This window comes from Mesocricetus auratus, unplaced genomic scaffold, assembly GCF_017639785.1.
Source record: "Mesocricetus auratus isolate SY011 unplaced genomic scaffold, BCM_Maur_2.0 Super-Scaffold_100676, whole genome shotgun sequence".
Classification (NCBI taxonomy): Eukaryota; Metazoa; Chordata; class Mammalia; order Rodentia; family Cricetidae; genus Mesocricetus; species Mesocricetus auratus.
In genome coordinates, this window is record NW_024429266.1 from 151,198,039 (window position 1) to 151,219,022 (window position 20,984).

At 46.1% G+C, this 20,984-nt stretch overlaps 1 protein-coding gene across 1 annotated transcript in view; it reads right to left on the reverse strand.

Moving 5' to 3' along the window:
- Chchd6 (coiled-coil-helix-coiled-coil-helix domain containing 6) overlaps positions 1 to 20,984 on the reverse strand; it is a 218,924-nt gene that overhangs the window by 183,410 nt on the left and 14,530 nt on the right. The window contains exons 2-4 of the mRNA XM_040737696.1: positions 12,679 to 12,901; positions 9,308 to 9,377; positions 7,227 to 7,371 (exon numbers count right to left, since the gene is read on the reverse strand). Coding sequence (XP_040593630.1) covers positions 7,227 to 7,371; positions 9,308 to 9,377; positions 12,679 to 12,901 — 438 coding nt within the window. The remainder of the gene's footprint in view (positions 1 to 7,226; positions 7,372 to 9,307; positions 9,378 to 12,678; positions 12,902 to 20,984) is intronic.

Consider the following 20,984-nt stretch of genomic DNA (forward strand, 5'->3'; position numbering starts at 1 on the left):
CACTTATGCTAAAGTTCTCCACCTCCAAACTGAAACTAAGATATTTATTCAGCCTTCCCAGAAACAGGATTAGAAAGAGAAAAACCAAGCTTGTACACAGACTAGTATGAGCCAGTCTGACCATGAAGCTCCTGATGTCCAAATCCTTACACAGAACACAATATGCTCAAGTGAACTAATAACCAGGTCCTATTGTTCTGTCTCCCTGTCCTCACCTTAGAAAGGAAACTTTTGAGCTTGTTTCTGCTGTCTTCAGAAAGTCTTTCTGGTCAGACTGCTCAGGCCCCTATCCAGCCATCAGAACATGGGTCTACTTCATGGGATGGAGTGTTGCCCAATTCTAAAACTGAAAATTAAGCCAAGCAAGCTCTTAAAATCAAAGTATTAGAATTTGGTCAAGTGACAGAAACAATTCTACAGATGACCAAGGTGTCTGAAATATAGTCTTCTAGACAGCTAATGGGTGTGCTCAGATGATCCACAGCAAAGGATCACAGTGTATAAGGGAAGGGCACCTTTTCACTATATAAATTTTCAAAGAGAAACCAAATCACGCATTGATGGGGGAAGTCCTGTGTATATGTTAATAAAGCACTGTTGGCCAATAGGGAAGCAAAATAGGTGGGACTAGAAGTCGAGGAGGACTCTGGGTAGGAGAAAAACAGGGAGTCAAGATGTAACCATCATAGGGATAAGAAGCCTGAAAACTTCTCCTGTAAGAGAAATACTTAGATTAACAATTATGGGATAAATACTTAAGTCAGAGCTAGCCAGTAAGAAACAAGCAAGGCCAACAGCTTCATATTTAATATAACCTCCTGTGTGTTTATTTGGGACTGATGTGGCTCTGGAACCAGGCTGGCGGGAAGGCTTCTCTTTACAAAACATGAAGTGTGATTTCAGGATTTTCCCCACTGTGCATCTCACTGCAGATGAGGAGACTAGGGCTCAGATGCCAACCAACATAAAAATCCTTCCACTAAGAAGCTGGCCATCCAACTCCCAGGTTACTCCCCAAATAAAAAGACTAAGGTTAAAGAGATGGCTTGGTGGGCTAAGAGCCCTGGCTGCTCTATCATAAGGATCAGAATTTGGATACCAACACCCATATCAGACTGCTCACAAATGCCTGTAACTCTAGACTCAAGGGCTCTTATGTCCTCTTACAACTTCTACACACACATAAGTTCATTCTTATGCTCATTCTCTCTCTCTCTCTCTCTCTCTCTCTCTCTCTGTTTCACACACACACAAATACACACACACACACACACGCACGCACACACGGACACGGACACACACAAATAATTTTTTAAAATAATTTTTAAAAGACTGACTGTGTCAGGCCTATCCACTAAAAAGCTGAAGCCACACAGCAACAGCTCCTAAGACACTGGGTACTAAGGAACACTTTTAGAACTGAAAATTGAAGCTGGGTGTAGTGCCCATGCCTGAAATCTTAGGAGTCTGGAGGCTGAAACAGAAGGACTACTCCAACTTCAGGGCCATCTGGGTTATATAGTAAGTTCCAGAGACTGTCTCCAAAAGTAGAAAAAATGAAATAGAACCCCCAGAAGTGAACACTGTCAATCAGAGTTTTTCTGCATCCCAGTCAAATACAGCCCAGGGGCTTTTTTGGCATGGCCTCTGATACAAGAGTGGTCCAGGAGTATTTCAGTGTCATAAACACAACAAAGACAAGCAGAGACTGTGTGTGGCCTGTAGAGCCTGGAGTATTTCCTCTCTGAATCTTTACAGAAAAACAAAGCCACCTCTGATCTGATCTAAAGACCAGGCTCAGCAGACAAAACAAACAACAAAGATTTAAGGACAGAAGGGAGTAACATCAAGGTTGTTTTTCCACTTTATTCCTTTTAACAGCCATCTGGGTGCCAGCAAAATAGACACAGGTGGGAATTCAAGATGTCTAAAAGGACCTAGTTGTGGACAAGGCCACCAAGCTGTTCAATATGTCAAGTTCCAACTTCATGACCTGGGGTCTGCATTCCCAAAACCCACTTGTCCTGTTTCCTGGCAAATGAAGCCAGGAAAGTCTATTAAGTCACTGGCTAGGAATCAAATATACATCTTTTTAGTTGATTTTCTTTTAAACTTTTAATTGCATGTATTTATTCTCTGTGTTTGTACCCATGGTGTACATGTGCTGGTCAGGAGATAACCTGCAAGCAGCTCTCTCCTTCTACCACATGGGTCCTAGAGAATAAAGGAAGTCATTGGGCTTGCAGCAAACACCTTTACCCACTGAACCATCTTACTGTATCACTACCACCTCCCTTTTTGAGACAGAGTCTTGCTACATACTCCTGGCTGACCTGGAACTTGTGGTCCCAGCTAACCTTAAACTCATGGAAATCCTTCTACTTCAGCCTCCTGAAGGCTGGGGTACAGTGTAGTACACCACACCAGGCCCTGATTTGGGTTTGTTGTTTTGTTTTGTTTTGTTTTTAATTTTGAAAGAGCTAGAACTTTATATTGCTATCCATCCTATTGATAGTTGTGGTAGGCACTTGCTTCCCTCTCTTAGTAAAGGAAAGCTAGCCAACAGCCTTCCAGACCTGCTGTCTGCCGGCCACACACTGTCCATTTGTATGCTGAGCACTGAAAAGACCAGAATGACCATCACACAGCTCTTACTCTCCAATGGTTTGTCTGAGGAAATCCCTACAAAAACGTAGGGGGATGTTTGGGAGAAGGGCTAAAATTTTCTACCACATTAAGTTTTGAAAATTGCAACTTACAGCTTGTTTTAACAATGTTTTCCTCACATCATAAGCTAGAGATTTACACAGCTCATGTGTCAGTTTCTGAAAGCATCCAAACAATGCAGGAACTGTGACAATGACCCAAAGAACTTGCCACCTGTGAAGAAGACAGGCTACCTACTCTCAAGGTGAACTTGTAGGCTCAGACTGGCCACATCTGAGAGTTGAGTGAACCACCACCTCTAAGAGTATCTGACCCCATAGCTGAATATGCAATTGAGCACTTCCCAGAGTTGATTCTGAACTCTCTGTTTCTGTATCCTGTGAAAAGAAAAATCCTCCCAAGTTCTCCCTTCACCTTCCTGAATGTCACTGCACACTGGCTTCTTTGGCCTTACTGCCTGGTGCACCCTTCATTCACCTCCACTCTGGCAAAAACAAAATCTACCCCTCCCCACTAGCCTTTGTCTCCTGCTCATTCAGCCCCAGCATCCTTCCTCCATCCTCCTCACCTATCCCCTTTACTCCTTCAGATCCAGTCCACCTGTCTCCTCTTCCTAGAGGCCTTCCTCGCCCTCCAAGAGCATATCTCCATCCTCCTCCATCCTCTTCCAGTCCTCTGTACTGTCACTCACAAGAATCTGTCACTCTCCTAACAAATGCATCTGCTTAAGAGCAGGAACAGACTATTTATTTATCTCCATCTATTAGGAAACTAACCCAGTGCCTAGCATGCTATGCTATGCTCACTCTGTGTGTGTGTGTGTGTGTGTGTGTGTGTGTGTGTGTGTGTGTGTGTGTGTGTGTGTTGCTCATAAAAGAGGAGAAAGGAGGCAAAAGAGAGAAAGGAGGAAAGGGAAGGAAACGGGAGGGAGGGGAAAGGAGGAGAGGGGAGGAGAAGGAAAAGGAAAGTGTCTGTCAGGCACACTGAGATCTCAGATACCTATCAATCCCCACCCAGAAAGCAGAAGGCAAAACTGTGATGCTTTCTTTGCCAGGATTTCATTTCTCAATCCACTATGCCTCAGAACAGACAACTCAGGTCCCTAAACCAATTCATTTTCTACCAGAGTTTTTGACTTGAATTCCAGACTTCATCCTCAAATTCAAAGGGAATTCTTGGCTCATGTAGGCTCCAGTGACACTCATGGCCTTCACCCACAACAGAGCTGAGGTTGGACCCAGCTGCAAGGGCAGGAGCAGATATGGTACACAGAACTGCCTATGACTGCTGCACTAGATGGGAAATGTTAACACTTCTATCAACAGAAGCAAGTTATAAAAATTATTACCTTTCCTTCTCATTAGTTTTATGAACTTTTCCCAATAATGAGCTCAATCGCTTACTCATGCAGAAGAGGATAAAAAATCAATACTATAAAAGTGAGAGGCAAACAGAGGGCAGAAGAGCGCATCAAATACCTAGTGCCTCTCATTACGTCCAGACAAGGCTACAAGTCCAAGGGTGTAGGACTTAGTCACGGGGGCACTAAGGAGGTTTGGCAGCCAGTTCACTCCAGCAGCCAGCAAGTGTACCTTAGGGTTACCTGCTCCTAGTGCAAGAAAGAAAAGCTATGATCCATACACATCCCCAGCCTACCAGACCCTGAAGCTCTGCCAGGAGGGCTGCCAAGCCCCAGCCTTTCAGCAACTGTATGCAGAAGGCATGGACAGTGTGGAAGAGGGAAAGTCTCCATACTTAGTTCAAGGTTGTTTTTTTTTCCCTCCATCTTTTTCCCTCTCGTTCAAGATTAAGGTTCCTCCCATGTAAATGTTCCAGAGTTAGAGTCCTCTGCACTGAAAGCACTTGCCAACCTTGCCCATCCACAGTGAGCTGTTTCCTTTGCACTGATGGAAATAGCGCCTGCCCAACACTGACAGCTGACACAAAAAGGTGCCTTAGTTCCCTCCTCCTGCAGAAGGCTGCAGGTCTCCAAAACCACCTTCTACAACATCTCTTCTAGAAGGCTTGGCATGCATCTGCTGTAGATCCTCCCATGAGAGGTGCACCTGCTGCAGCACCAACCAATAGAAACCAACTCCAGCAAATTTTAAAAAGAGTGAAATGGTAACTCTCATCAGATGACATGATCTTCAAGAAGGTAAGAAGACCAGAAAGAAAGCAAGGGCACCCTGAAGGGGTAGAAGAGAGCAAAAGAAGTAACCTAACAGCATAAGGGGCCTCACAGCCACCTAAACTGTAATAAATAACTACCACCCTGGCCTCCCTCTCTCCCTCTCTACTCAGTACAAACTGAAGTCCCTAGGAAGGGGCTATCTATCGCTGCCTGAACTCGGGACATACGCCCAGATCTAGCTTCCACTGAGCCACTAAAATTAGAATCTTACTGAGGCTGCAACTACAGGAGACAGGAAAGCTCCTGAAAGAAGATCTGAACTCATCATATGGAGAAAGGGATGTGGAGCAGTCAGAAGTAGAAATACCTACAAAACCAAATAAAGTATTTTCAGCTTGAATGGACTTGCTCTATTATTATTCCTTGGAAACTCTGGTTTGCAGAAGTCATCATCTATCTAGGAAACTGGCAGAAAGCTAGTAGGGGCACATTCTCTTCATTCTAAGGCAAAAATTCATTACCAAGTACACAAACAAAAACCCACACACCTGTATAGGGGCATCTAAGCCCCTCCCACTTCACCAGCAGAAGTACTTACCCTAGGGACAGTCAGAACGCGAAGGCAAGAGGGAAGGCCTAGCTTCCCCTTTGCAGGTAGAGGGAAGAGAGGCTGTGAATTCCCTCACTATTTTAACATCTTTCAGGTAAGAATGAAATGAGAGCACTCCTATGGGCTGCCAGGTTCTCTCTAGAACCGTCCCAGGTGAGATGACTCCTGCCTTGCTCAGTCCACATGACTAACCTTGTATCTCTAGAAAGTCATCTTTTGTCAGGCTGCCTGCAATGGGGTGACAACCTGCCTCTCTGCAGACACCCTCTTTTTAAGGAAACCTCAGGTATTGTTCTAAAAGCACAAGTCAGATAGCTCATTCCCAACATTACAACTGTCTCTACTGCTTCAGAGGCATGGAGGGCTGCTCCTTAAGCCACCATAAGTCTTCCTCAACCTGGCTTCAGGCCTTGATCTTCTGTATCCCACCACTTGTCTTAACTACTTCCTAGCCCTATCTTTCAGGATGTGGACCAATGTCATCTCTAGCCTACCAGCAGGGTACAACATCCCCAAATAACTTATCTCTGTCATTTAACACTGACTGGAACCAACTTAGTCTCTTTCAAAATTCCCAGATTAAGCCTGTCTTCTCCCCAAAAGTGAAAAGTCCTAAGGCCAGGAGCTAAGGGCTGGTCTCTTCCAGAGCACCCACCAAATGCTTTGAACAGCTGCGTGATCAGGACAGTTTGCTTATCTTTCTGCCCATCTCCTCCCAAAATTGCAATCTCATCCATTTCTGCACCCTTCTGTATACATACACTACTGACATAATGGAGGCAAGGCTGCCCCTAGACTCAAATCCATGGTCTCAAAAGCAAATGTTATTAGATGCTGCCAACAGTCAAACCACCCACCCCTTGCCATCGCCTGGTTCTCTTTGTCCCCTTCTCTACCATGGCAACAAGAGGATCCTCGTTGCAGACAGCACAGTCTCCCTAGTCATTCTGGGTTTGAATGGGTTAGCTCTGGGCATCCAGTAAAATTCATGCCAATGGAATGAAAGAGAAATGCTACTGGGGGTGGCTCTGGGAAACCTGTCCTTGCTGGCAAAGACAGAGGCTGACACAGCTTTTCTTCTGCTGCTCAGAGTTGTAATCATGAGGTGGCAGCAGCTATTATGGAATTGTGGCAACAGTCAGCCTGAGTGTGGCTAGTTCACTGGGGAAAACAGAAGGGAGGAGGAGCGCCGAATCCCTGATGATGCCAGCGAACTGCTGAACTGGTCCACCTTAGGAGTGCTCCTAGCCTCCTTACTTGTAAAATAAACTTTGCATTAAAGCCCGAAGAATCCTGACTAACAGCTCCGATCAATTAGATGCATTAATAACAGTAGCAGCAGTTGTAGCACTCCTTCATTATTTGCCAGTTGGTGCTAAGCCCTGGGTAGCTATTATCCCTGACCCCTGGGGCAATCCTGTGTGTGAGCATCATGATGCTCCCACAAGGCTCAGTGTGCTGAAGCTGTAAGCAAAGGGCTAGGCTTTGCACCTGGGCTGCCATGCTGTGAAAATTATGCTCTTGGTGTCACACATGCATAACCCAGAGCCCCACCCCTATGCCCTCCTGACACACATGGCATTGCAGCTCTACACCAGTGATGGGCTATGACAAATGAGACTCTCAGTCCCCCATGGTTCTAGAGGCCTAAAGCCACAGAAATGGACTTTGACAATGTGGCAAAGCAAATCAGTCTAAAGACTCCAAGTTCCCAGTGCCTGGAAAGCACTTTTCCCCTGAGCCACAACTTATATAGCCAGCTGTGGAGCAGCCTGGGTCCCAAACTCCTGGGCCAGCTCAGGAAAACACACTCACCAGCCGTGCTGACTGCTGCTGCTCACGGCTAAGGCTGGCTGGCTTCTTAGGCAGTGATGCCTTCAAGTGCTTCTCAGCTGCCTCTTTCTCCTTTTTCACCACCTTGGCCAGCTCATCCTGGACTACAGCTTGCTCCTGCTGGAACCTAGGCCAGAAAGAAAGTGATGCAGAAGGTATGATGTGGGCAGGAAAAGACCTGCCTGCTCACTATACCTGACTAAGCAGGGATGGGGTTTTCTGACACCTTGACTACCCAGAAGCACAGGACAATTCTTTCACCTGAGAGGCAGTCTCAGTGACAACACCCCTAACCAGGGGACAGAGACACTAAGACAACACAGATCAAAAATAGGACAGCTAGTCACAGGCAAAGAATAGGACAGTCACCTGCCAGAGGGAGTGTGTGAGGGCAAAGATCAATCCCATGAGTGCCATCCTTTCAAACAAGTAGGCAGAGTGTGCCATGTCTTCCTGTTTGGCTGAGGGCATGAAGTTTTTAAACAGCAGCAGTTTTGGGTTTTAAGCATCTAAATTTATTCTGAGTATAGCCATACCCTCTGACTAGCATTCTGATAGTATGTCCTAGTAGATAAAAGTTAGCAGGACTAAGATGCCCTCTAAAAGAGGCATTATGCTGGTCTGCCCTGTTACCTGGCAGAATGCACTCAGGCAGCACTCTGGTCAGCCCAGGGTTCCATGAGTACAGCCTGCAAGCAGGTGCAAAGGACCCCTTTAAGAGACAGACCCCGCCCACTTACACTCTCTACTCCGCTCTTATCTCTCTCCACTGTCTTACACGCCCCATGCTCTTAATTGTCTTTCTTTCTAGCCACTCATGTCTGTCCCCCCCTCTTGCTCTCCTGCCACTGTAGTAAACTATGCCTCGTGTTCTCCATGGCCTGTGCTCCACTGCTCCAGTCCTGGTTCCATCTCGCATCCTTTCTAATTTCTTTTTTGTGATTTTTAAACGTTTACAGAAGAGCAACACCCTCCATATTGTTCATGAAAGTTAAATAACGCAAGCAGCATCCAGGTCACCATAGAGGAAATGCTACAGCACCACAACCCCACTGCTAACTTGGATTTACCTGTAATAAGTTTAATGTAAAAATTGAGAATGAGTAAACAATCTGATTAGTAATAAACATGCTTGAAAGCAGGTATAACTGATATAAAGTACTTATAATAGTAAGTAAAGCAGCAAGATATGAAAATGCCTATGGCATTAATATACCCTAAGCTAAGGTAAAGATATGGAGTGCAAGAGAGATCCCAGAACAGCCACAGCAGTTACACTGAGATAATGAGTCTATGGGGATTTGTTTTCTTTTTATGTATTTTTCTAAATCTTTATCAGCGAGTATTACTTTAAAATTGTCAAAAGTTACTGAGGATAGAGGGGAGGTTGTACATTCCTGGAGATGCCTTTGGGATTCAGGAGTGTAAAGTTTGAGAACACAGGTATTTGCCTAGGGATGTCCTGCTGAAGGGCAAGATCCCAGTCACGGTTGACACTGTCCATGGGCTGAATCTGCGCCCTAGGACCATACAGAAGCTGTTTCCTCTGGGATGATGAGGAAGCCCATCAGTAGTCTCTGTGAACTGGGGCCAGGCACGGTGCTTACTCCTGACTATGCTCCCATTAAGAACATCCTCCTCTTATTCCTTCTTATGCAGTGATTTCTCCTGGTGACAACTGTGGGTCAAACAATCAGGAAACTGGCCTATACACAAGGGCCTCTGTGCCCTTGCCACTTTTCTGTACATCCCAGGGGCAAAGAAAATGGTCCTGTTTCATGACTCCAGAACATGGCCTATGCTGGCAGGAAGTTCATCACATAGAACTGGGGAAGCTACACTTCCTCCATTCCTCTAAGAACCTGTCTCTCTTCAGTGCTAGGTTTTAAAGATGGATTCATCATTGGTCACCAAGTCCCCTGTGCCTTTTTCACCTCCAAATTAGGACCAGCACCACCTGGGAGTTGTGTTTTAACACAAGTAATATAAAATATGAGGCAAGTGCTCCAGGCCTGGCAGGAGGTAGGTGGTGGGTATGGGGAGGCGCAGACTCTTAGGCTTACCTCTTAAGATCCTCTCTCACTGCTGAGGGTTGCTGACCACCACCACTCTCTGCCCTGGGCACTTTGGAGTCTGCAAAGGAACCAGAGGAAAAAGGGCCAATCAAGAGCAGCCAGGATTGATGAAGAAAGGGCCCAGGAACACGAACACACACAAACACGAACACACACACACTCTCTCTCTCTCTCTCTCTCTCTCTCTCTCTCTCTCTCTCTCTCTCTCTCTCTCTCTCTCAGGAAACTACACACTGCATGTGGATAGATGTCCCTATGGAAAAGTATACCCCATGCACAGACTGTAGTTCCAGATGCAGATAGGAGCATAGTCTCATTTCAACCAGTCTGCAGAGCCAAGTGACAGGAAGCTGCTCTGCCCACAAGTTCTGCAGCAGGGCATCCTCGATGTGAGTCTGGCAGAAAACCACCTGAGTGCTGCCTCTAAGTTCACCATTACTTAACCCACAGCTGTGAGAACTCTGAGGTTACCTTAGACACAGGCCAGATGTGGCTGAGGGTGGTCAACCCTCTGCCATGTGCATACAAGAGGAGGGTAGAGGCTCTTGTATACTGTTTATTTTGAAATGTTTTGAATGCTTGACCCTCTAAAACTCAGGGTGAAACATAACTACATTCTAACAACAGTAAGAGGCAAGGCCTTTAGTAGCAATTAGGACTGGAAAGCTCCCACCATGGATGGCATTTTAACTTTGTAAGATAATGGAAAGCCTGAGCTCTCACACTTGCTCTGTCCCCCATGTGAGGCCCTATGCTGAGAGTGTGACCAATCCCCATCAGCAAGAAAGCCATGACCAAATGACCTTTGATTTTGTTCTTCCCAGTCCCCCAAACTATAAGAAATTGACTTCTTTATAAATTATCCTGCCTATGGTATTTAGTTATAGTAACCGAAAACAGAATCCACGTGAACAGATTCCTAATGATGATGTGGTATTCTCTTCATATTAAAGTATCTTACTTCTAGAAGTAACTAGAACTATCAGGTTGTTGGGGACATCTCTCATGATGACAATGAAGATACTCCTCCCCTCCACAGCTTCCATCCTTCCAAATGCACCCTGAGACCCTACCGCTACCTCAGGATTCTAAGACAGGAGCACTTGCACCAAATATTAACAAAGGGCCAGGCAGGGAGCAGAGGAGACATGCACAGGTCTGCTTATTCCATTCCAGAAGGAGGCATGTCCAAAATGGCCACACCCACCCATGTGAGGACAGTGGCAAAACTGAGGTCTGAGAGGGGCATATCACATGCTCCTCAGGAACACACCAGGCTCTCACCTGGAGCTGAAGCAGAAGAGGGCTGCTGCTGGGGCCTGCATTTCTACAGTAATGCTTCTCTACTCATTTATAAAAGATTTGTTTAGGTACAAATTGCGGTATTTTGTTTGTTTGTTTCTGATAGAAAGTTCCCCTCTTTCTGTGCTGGGAGTGTAACTCAGCTGGTAGGGTGCTTGCCTGGCACACAGGAAGCCAAGGGTTTCATCCCCAGGATCACATATACCAAGTATGGTACATGCCTGTGACCCTAACACTGGAGAGCTGGGGCAGAAAAACTAGGAGTGCAAAGTCATCCTCAGCTGCATACAGAATTCAAGACCAGCCACAAGTACATGAAACTCTGACTCAAAAAAATAAAATAAAAATGTTCCTTTCAGCTGGCGTTGGTGGCACACACCTTTAATCCCAGCACTCAGGAGGCAGAGGCAAGTGGATCTCTGTGAGTTGGAGACCAGCCTGGTCTACAAGAGCTAGTTCCAGGACAGCCTCCAAGGCCACAGAGAAACCCTGTCTCGGGGAAAAAAAAACAGCCCATCTCAAGCTGGTCCTTTTCTGCCAAATCTTTTTCCACATTCAGGAACTTAAAATATACTCTGCAAAAATATTTTGTGCAAAACCTAAGTGATGACTGAGCTTCCATTATTCCTTTCAAACAGCTGAAACTGAAGCCAGTGCTTATTCTCCAAAGCTGAGATGACACTACATCGAGACAATCTTCCCATTGTTCTCTTCCTCTTTAGGAGGTCAAGCTAGACCCCTTTCAGTCCCTCTCATCTATAGGCCAAAGAACTCCTGGGGAAGAGGCACGATGGGTGAAGGACAGGGATGGAAGGTTGAGCTTATCACCGCCATTCATTAAGATCTCAGAGTGAAATCCAGGCTCTGACTGGCTCTAAGGACTGTGGGAAGCTCTGAGGCCTACAACACAGTAGGAGGAGTGTCAGAGTTCTCTAGCCCTTTGGAGGTGATAATAACCATTGTCTCCCTTTCCTTTGGACTTCATAGTCTGGAGACAACAATCTGCTTTGACATCTTCAACAGGACAGGCTGAACCCCACCTCTGAGCCTCTGCTCCTACTGTTCACCTACCTGAAAATCCCACCCACCCACATTCCTGTCCTCCCACATTCAGGCGACCCTGCCTGAAGTAAGGAGCCTGCTCTGCACCACCCCTGGCCCTAGGCAACTGACATGAGCTTCTGGTGCTACATGGTGACATCATGTCATGAGCCCCAGGCTGGATATATGGCCTTTAGCCAGAGCTGTATGAACCCTCAGAGAGGGGCTTGTCTACCTGCCTTGAGTTCCAGTAATGCTCCCTGAACAAAAGTGGACACTCCCAGTCTCTACTCTCACAAACCCTCAAAAAAGATGGGTAGGAAGGGCAGCAGCGACTCAAGGCCACACACCAAAGCACCCACCCAGGGCAGAGTCTGCCCTCTGTAGTGACTCATTTAAAAACAATAACCAAATTTCAAGTAACAGCAGATTCTAGTCAGCAAGGGTCCGCTGACTAAAACAGCAAGCACTCCAAAGCCCTCTGAAAACCCCGTCTCCACTGTATCTTGCAGTCCTCTTCAAGCTTTTGTTTCTTTGTGTTTTCTACAAGCAATTATTTGAGAGGAACACAACAGAGCAGCATGGGTGTCAGCTCCACAGTGGCCAGGGTGTCTTGGGAGGGTCAGATTGGGCGGCTGAGGCCAGTGCCAGCACTGCTCAGCTACCCCTGGCCCACTCTCATACACTTCATTCTTTGACTGGCAGCGAGGGTAGAGCTGCTATAGCTGAGTGACACTTCTGCTTCTTTTGGATCTTGAAAAGCAGACAACTCCCTACCTGAGCTGTCAGACCACAACCTTCTGCCTCATCTTTCACATGTGCAGACATGGAAACACTATGAGACAAACCGTCTGGTCCACACCTGCAACTACACCATACCAGACAGTGTCTGCTGCACAGAGTGCCACTGTCCCAGAAGGCAGTGATTCGTGATCCGTATCACTCAGAAGTAAAGGCAAGCCCAGCAGCGGTTAGGCAACCCTCTCACAGCCTCTATTCCCACTCCCACAACATACCTGTCTGAGAGGCTTTAAAGGAGCCTTCTGAGGGGCCACATGGAGAAGGTAGAGGAGCGATGGGCACAGGCGTGGAGGGCACAGGAGTGGCAGGTGGAGGGCTGGGGGGTGCAGGAGTGGTTGGTGCAGGGAAAGTAGGCGCAGGACACGGACCAGGAGCTGGCTGCTGCCCTGCTGAAGGCTGGCTGGAATCCTTCATGCGGTTCACCACACTTTCAGACAGCTTTGGGAAGAAGTGAGAAACAGGGAGTTACATCACAGACACCTTGAAAATTCATCTCTAGAATTACTGAATGGCGTCTTTTGAAGACCAGCTCCAATATATAATTCGACTCAAAAGCCTCTCTCAGTGTCCAGTGCCAAACCCACCTAGAATTCCAAGCCTATCCCAGTAAGTCCCCATTGATTCTGCAGCTTTTTCTCCTGTCTTGTCACCTTCTACACACACCTGACCCTTGGGTTACATGATTCACATCCCTCACTTCCCTCTCAACCAACCTCACTGGTCACTCCTGTCTCTCATCAGTGGTCCATTCGGGACAGCAGCGTTCCCTGCCCAGGAGCCTTGGGGTACACTCGGGCAGAGCACATCTCTCTCCTCCCGGCACCCACTGTTACAACACATGCCAGGGAAGCAGCACACCTCCACAGCCCTGCAGGCCCGGCCTGCCGGTGTGTGGAAAGCTCCAGCACTGACATTCATTCCTCACCTGCTCTAGTCACCACACAGGGCAGATAATCAAAATACTTGTTGATTCATTTCACCTGATTCCCCTAATGAAGCCGTGGTAACTGAAACACTAACGCTTTCCAAAGGAAGTAAAATGGGCATGAGGGTGTCATAAAACAGTTTACATAGATGAAGTAGTGAGCTAGAGATAAATCCCAGATAAAAACCCTTAAGAGTTCACTTCAGTAAATATTTATTAAGTGCCTAACATTCACAGGCTATCATAAAGCACAGTTGAGGGGAGACATTAAAAATGGCTTCAGGACAAAAGGCACAATCAGCAGTTCTATTTCCAGATACATATGGAAAGAAAGCAGTCTCCTGAGTGCACAGGGTTGTGCTAGGAGGCTCACTGTGGGAGACAAACAAAACCAAAATGCTGCAGCATGGCCAGGTATGGTGGTGCATGCCTTTAATCCCAGCACTTGAGAGACAAGAGGATCCCTGAGTTCTAGCCCGGCCTGGTCTACAGAGAGAGTTCCAAGACAGCTTCAGCTACACAGAGAAACCCTGTCTTTAAAAGCTGACACACGCCTTTAATCCCAGCACCCCAGAGGCAGAGGTAGGCAGATCTCTGTGAGTTCGAGGCCAGCCTGGTCTACAGAGCGAGTTCCAGGCCAGACTCCAAAGCAATACAGAGAAACTGTCTCAAAAAAAAAAAAAAACAACAACAACAACAAACAACAAAAAACAAAGCAGGGGGTGGGGGCTGCAGGATATGAACATCCAGGAGGAAATGAGTTAAAGAACTCAGTGCATACTGTTAGGAATCTGCTCTGGTCACATTCCTCCCATTCCAGATACCATCCCTCAGAAAGCTCAGCAAGAGTCAGCTCCTCCCCTGGAGCTGCTCAAGACCACCTTACAGAGTATTTAATACCTGGTCACCAGTCATGCCACATGATCTCTCCCCTGCCTTCCCAAGAATCACCCATGAGTTGCTTTGCTATGCTTTGTTCTGTTTATTAAATCTGGATTTATTAATTAGGTTTTATTTGTCTGAGGATCCAATACTTATCACATACATTCTGTGAAACATCAAGAGCCACTGAAGAAGACACACATGCACTCTCAGAAGGAGTATGACATGCTGCTGACGACCAGCAAGCCTCAGGACTCTCTCAAAGAAGTAAAAAGACAACTATGAAGATGCAAACAAATCTTATTAAACTGAATACTCACATAGACATGTATAAACACAAATCCACAGTGAATTTTCACATCTCTGCACAGATGTGCACTCAGGTTCTGCTCAGAGGGACAGGCCACATGGCTCCTCATCAAATCCCTGGAGAAGAAATGGGCAAGGTGTGTGTGTGTGTGTGTGTTTCTGTGTAAATGTGTGTTTATGCCTTACTTTTGTCTTGCCATCATCATTTCTTTGACATCTAAAGAGTATATTAATAATTGAAGGTGTACAAAAATCAAGTAACTGATGATGCAGGGCCATCCCACCCATCAGTAGAACAGAACAGACAGCCCAGAATGAACCTGTGTGTCTATGGCTAACTAATGGTTCAAAGGGTTATGTAGCTAAGTCTGGTCCCTAAGGATTTGTGTTGGAAGTTTGGTGCTCAGTGTGGCCATGCTTGAAGGTGTTGGAACCGGTAAGAAGCGGGCATGGGGATAGCCATTACCCTTCTCCACTCTTTGGCTTCCTGTCTGAGATGTGATGTCTCTCTAGCATTCTGCCAGTCATCAAAACTGGGAGCTAAACCAGGCATGATGGCACACATCTTTAATCCTAGCACTCAGGAAGGCAGAGACAGAAGGATCTCTGTGAGTTCAAGGCCAGCCTGATCTACAAGCTGAGTTCCAGAACAGCCAGGGCAGTTATACAGAGAAACCCTACCTTGAAAAACCAAAACCAAAACCAAATAAAACTGGGAGCTAAATAAGCCTCTTTGTAAGTTTTCAGTTGCAGGCATTCCAGCACAGTAACAGAAAACAGATTATTGATAATATATATAGACAACCTGCTATATAACTCACACACAAAGTAAAAGAGTTGGACCCACACTAAACTATACATTAGAAAACTAATTTAAAACAGATCAGTAAACTGAAACAAGGAAAAAAAACTCTTAGAAGAAAACAAAGAAGCAAACTAAATAACTTATTTTTGTCATAGATTCTTAGATATGGCACCAAAAGTAAAGGGAACCAATTATAGATAACTGGATTTCATGAAAATTAAAGTTCTGTTTATCAAAAGACATTCTAAAGCAACTGAAAGGATAACCCACAAAATGGATAATACATTTGTAAATCATACCTAACAGGGGACTTGTACCTAGGATATACAAGGAGCTCCTACAACTTACAATAGGAATAAAAATGGCCCAAATGAAATGGAGTGGTATGGTTTGGCTCAGTGTCATTCAAAGGCCTACATGCTGAAAACTGGTCCTTAGGGTAACACTACTGGGAGATGGTGGGATCTTTAGGCAGTGGAGTCCAGTAGAAGGTGCCCTCATAGGGACTGAAGGACCCCATTCTGTTCTCTCCTTCCTTCCTGTTTAATGAGGTGAACAATTTTGCTCTCATCAGTGCCCAGAGCAATGAAACCAACAGTCGTGGAGCAGACTCATGAGCCAAAGTAAAACCTCCTTAACTACCTCAGGTATTAGATCACAGTAACCCAATGCTAATACCATGGACAAAAGATTTGAATGTCACAACATGGTGTTACAAAGCTATGGAGATCAGGAGCCTCACACGGTGGGGTATAAAACAGTACAGCCAGGACAGGGAAGAGTCTAGAAGGTTCTCCAAAGGTTAAGCATAGACCATATGATCCAGCAGTTCCACCACTCAGGACAAGCCAAGGAGAAAGGAAGCATGCCCATATATACCTCTAATGTTCACAACTGCTTATCCAGAGTGACTGAAAGGAACTGCCCAGATGTTCAACTAATACATAAATAAGTAAAATAAAGACATAGATACAATGGAATATTACTGAATAATAAAAAGGAATGAAATGTTGATGCAAACCACAACATGGACAACCCTAGAAAACATGCTAAGTGAAAGAAGCTAGACATAGACAGCCATAGCCTGTATGACATAGACCTCCATCCAGGAAACTCTCCAGACACAAAAAAGGAATTATCAGCAGTCTCATGCTAGAAATAAATTGTACATCATGTTGATCACACTATATTGGGGAGGGAGGGAGAGAGAGAGAGAGAGAGAGAGAGAGAGAGAGAGAGAGAGAGAGAGAGAGAGAGAACAGAGAGAGAGACAGAGAGAACAGAGAGAACAGAGAGAGGGCACAGAGAGAGCGCACAAACACAAACATGGACAGCCCAAGGGTGAACAGCAATAAGAGATGTCCTGGCAGTAGGGCAGGCAAGAGAAGCTACAGTGTCAGAGTGCCTTGGCAGGTTTGTTATGGAGGTGGACGCTCTATGAGTGAGAAGGAGAGACCAGAGGACAGGGAGAGAGTAAGGCTACTGCCACCAATTCTTGTAGGAAGACACAAAAGTGGACTGGAGAGCACATACAAAGAAACTTCTCTGGTGAGAAGCCACACTATTGTAAAAGCTATGCGTAAAGCAGGAAGTTTAAGGAAGGCTTACAGAAACAGGTCATAAGAGTAGTGTGGCAGGGAGTGCTTGTGCTAGGATGTGAGAAAGGCCTATAGCATGGAAGAAAGACTGTGAGTGACTGCTGCCTCACAGGTAGGAGTGAGGGCTAGGACTTAAAGAAGAGAAAGGAGTGGCTAAGAATGAAAAGGGAAAGTTAAGAGACACCTCTAGGAAGGTAACACATTAGTGTGCTGAGACCAGAAAAGGGAAAGAGCCTTCAGAAGTCAGCCAGCTTGTTCTTTCTCTGAGCTATAGCAATTGAACACAATTAGAAGCGTGAAGGTCAGTTCAGAGCAGGAGGAACCAGCCATATACTGAGGTCAAGGCCAGACAGGATACATTGAGTAGAATATTCCTGCAGGGAGCCTGGATCCACTGTATGAGCATGGCAAGATGGAAAGAAAATATGGGCATCTACCACTGTTTAGGAAACAGCTCCTGAAAGCTGATTTTTAATGTTTCAGGAAATCCATTGATTTCATGAGGGCCATTTGAAATTGACCCTGGGAGGGAGTATTTCCACTATGGAAATTCAGGAATCAGCAAATCCTACCAGTGGGACTCTTTCTGAGGTGGAGGAGGGAAGCAGACCAGGGTAAGAGGTCAAGTCTGACTCCAGGGCAAGAGGAGGTCAAGGTGAGGGCTGCCATGGGTGAGTCACAGGCTCTGATTTGCCAGTCCTGGCATGGGTGGCATCAGCAGAACCACACTGCTTGGTGAATGAGGGGTTAAGGAAAACATTGGCACAGTTCTTGTTGGCGGTAAGAGATTTGTAATATTTTTTAATGTTGCTACAAAATACAGCAAGTAATATTTTTAATCAACAAAAACACACACACAGTAGTCATGCGAGAATAAACACCATCTGGGCAGTGCTCCCTGCACCAACAGAACCAGAACAGAGGCCTCCAGAGCCAGACGGGGTTGAGTGCTCAGTGCCACCAGCCCTCTGGTCACTGTTCAACCAGAGCTGGCCAGAAAGTATCCAGTGTGGTCAGCAGAGAGCTCCGGCAATGGACAAGGATCTCGTTCTCTGAGTTTCCCTTTCCTGACCTAAGATAGGAGCATGCTTAGGCTGCTGGCTTCAACACAGGAGAAAGGGCTGTGCGGTCAGTCCCTCCTGGGTCTGATTCTAGCTACAATCCTGACTAGCTGCATGACCTTGGGCAAGGGCCTTCTCATCTGTAAATCAGTTTCTTCTTCTGTGATATGGAAATAATTAATGGTAGCTCAGGGCTTCACTGAGGACTACACTGCAGAAAACAGTTTGTAGGGAGAGATCTTACATACCTGTAGATCTCTGTAAATAGTGGGGGATAAAAAGGGCTGGGGGGAGGAGATGCATGTCTTGGAGGGCAGTGTGTGGACCTTTGGTTCTTGACTTTCTTGGCTTCTCATGTAAGTGACTTCTCCCTCAATAAAATATCATAGGACATCCCTACTTTGTGTAGCTTAATATTTCCACATTATCTGGTGTCAGGAGTCAGGAAGTAAGTTTACACAGCCGATGTGCGTGGCCTACAGCCCCGTGTGTCTCGGAGGCCCCAGAGGTCCTCCTAAGTCACCGAGGTTTCCCCACTCAGTTTGGTTCTCCTGCTTGGTGGAACAGGGTTCCATCTCCTTTGTTTTCTGGCCACTGCTGGCTCCAGCCCCATATGCCCCACACAACCCACGTTGGGCACCATATGTACCATGTATTCTCCCCAGCCAGCTGCCTGGGTCCCACCGCAGTCTAAGCCCCCAAATAACACACGAGACAATGAAGTTGTTGGCTGTTTGCTATGGTTTTTCATTGGCTAGTTCTGTCTTAATTATTAACTCATAACTAGTAATATATATTTTTATAAGGTCTTACAGAGAATGCCAGACTTGTGGCCTCTCCTCCCCGGATCACATGGCGACCCTGTGATTCTGACTACATTCCCCAGAATCCTCCTTGACTCCTAGTCCCACCTATCTTGCTTCTCTATTGGCCAACAGTGCTTTATTTATCAACCAATAGGACAACATATATACAGAAGGACTTCCCCCATCAGCAGTTGAACAAAGAAAATATCAATGTGAGTTACTCAATGTTAACTGGCTCACACTAGACCAATACCAGTTATAATCCAGGCCAGACACATGCCAAACACACACAGGTATATGAATGAATCAAGTACAGGGACTATGAAAGCAGTACCCAGTCTCTACTGACCTTGTGCAAGTCTCTTCCTATAGTGTCCAGAATCCACACACAACAATGGTGGGTTCTATTTAAAGCACCTTTTAGGTCTGATACCTGGGCCTGCACTAATGCTGTCACAACAGGGGACTCTAAGGAGAAGAGGTCTTTTCCTGCCACTGTGGCACACCTGGGTGGCACCTGTACAATTCCCCAGTATGAGGTAAAGTCCAAGAAGGCCTTCTTTCCTACTTTCTCTTGCCACACAGCCCTCTTCCAAGTTCCCTGGTGGTGGTATGTGGGAAGGCACGCAGGAGGAAGGACAATTGCAAGAGGCCAGAACTGAGGCCTCAGGCTAAGTCACAACAGAGAACTCATCCTTTCTTCATCACAAATGTTTCCAGAAAACCAGATTCCTCCAGATTCTCAGAACCAAAACACTACCTTCACCCAAGAGCAGTCACAATTTTACAGTTCCCAAAGAGAGGACAGATAGCTGCATGGTCTGAGCAAGTCATGTGACAACCCTATGAATGAAAGCTGTGGGAGCTGGTACTGCTTTACCAAGTAAAATACCCAATAGAACTGTGACAGATGAGCTGCATCCGCTAACCCACTGAAGGTCAGTCAGAGGAAGTACAGTGCATGCACTAACGCTCCAGGGAGCAAACGGTTGGCACTCACCACAGTCTCCTCACTATTCCTCCCACCACACCCAACTCCCAGCCCTGGTAATCAAGATGCAGTGCAGGTGAAGAAGCCAACCCACCATAAAACAGGCCACTGGACTCCTGGGTCCTAAAGAGTCAAAACTCCAGATCAACCCTTCCCCCAGCCTTAGCTCCTAGAGACTAAGTTGTATGCAACAGGTCTAGGGCCAAAACTGAACACAAAGGAACTCCAAGCCCCTCAGCCTCCTAGATACTTGGATCCTGGAGACAGTTTGACTGCAAAAGAAACTTCCCTGTAGTCTCCATGAAATTCAATTCTGAAAAATATTGGTACAATAGACCACCTGCAAACCACAGAATGTTCCCTCCCAGCGCCAACCTCTGAGAAAAATGGGTACACAGGTATTACACCCAAAAAAAACATGACTTTGAAAAATTTCTTGATTGTTCCCCAAATGTCAACCAATCAGAAATCAGCCCAACTGGGCATTGGTGGTACACGCCTTTAATCCCAGCACTCGGAGACAGAGGCAAGTAGATCTCTGTGAGTTCGAGGCCAGCCTGGTCTACAGAGCGAGTTCCAGGACAGCCTCCAAAACAATACAGAGAAACCCTGTCTCGAAAACCAAAAAAAGAAAATAAAAAAACAAAAACAAAAAGAAAGAAACCAACCCATACCTACTGATGTAATCCTGTAACTTTTGTCTTTAAAACCTAACAGTAGACAGGGAACTTCACCCCCTCTGGAGGCTGCTGCGTCTACTTGCTAGACAGGGTCCGTCCAGGTAAGATAGAACAATCAATAAGCCTTGTGCATTTGTATCAGTGGTCTGTTTCCCTGGTCTCTTTGGGGATCCTTGTGACTTGGGCACAACAGGTCCATGCTTTATCCTGCCTTCCTCTGTCCTGGAGCAATGTCTTGTTCTCTAAGTAAGAAGACATATGCTTGCCATGCGGCCCTCACCATACAGCCCTCAGTAGGCTAAACAAAAAGGACATTTGGCACATCTCCCTGATCAAAACCCTGCCTCTACTCTCCACTCTCTCAGTTCTCCGCCTGGTTTTCTTCAGGGAACTTCACAATCTGACACAATATACATTTGATTTCCTGTACACCATCACCAGAATATAAGCTCTATCCAAGGTAG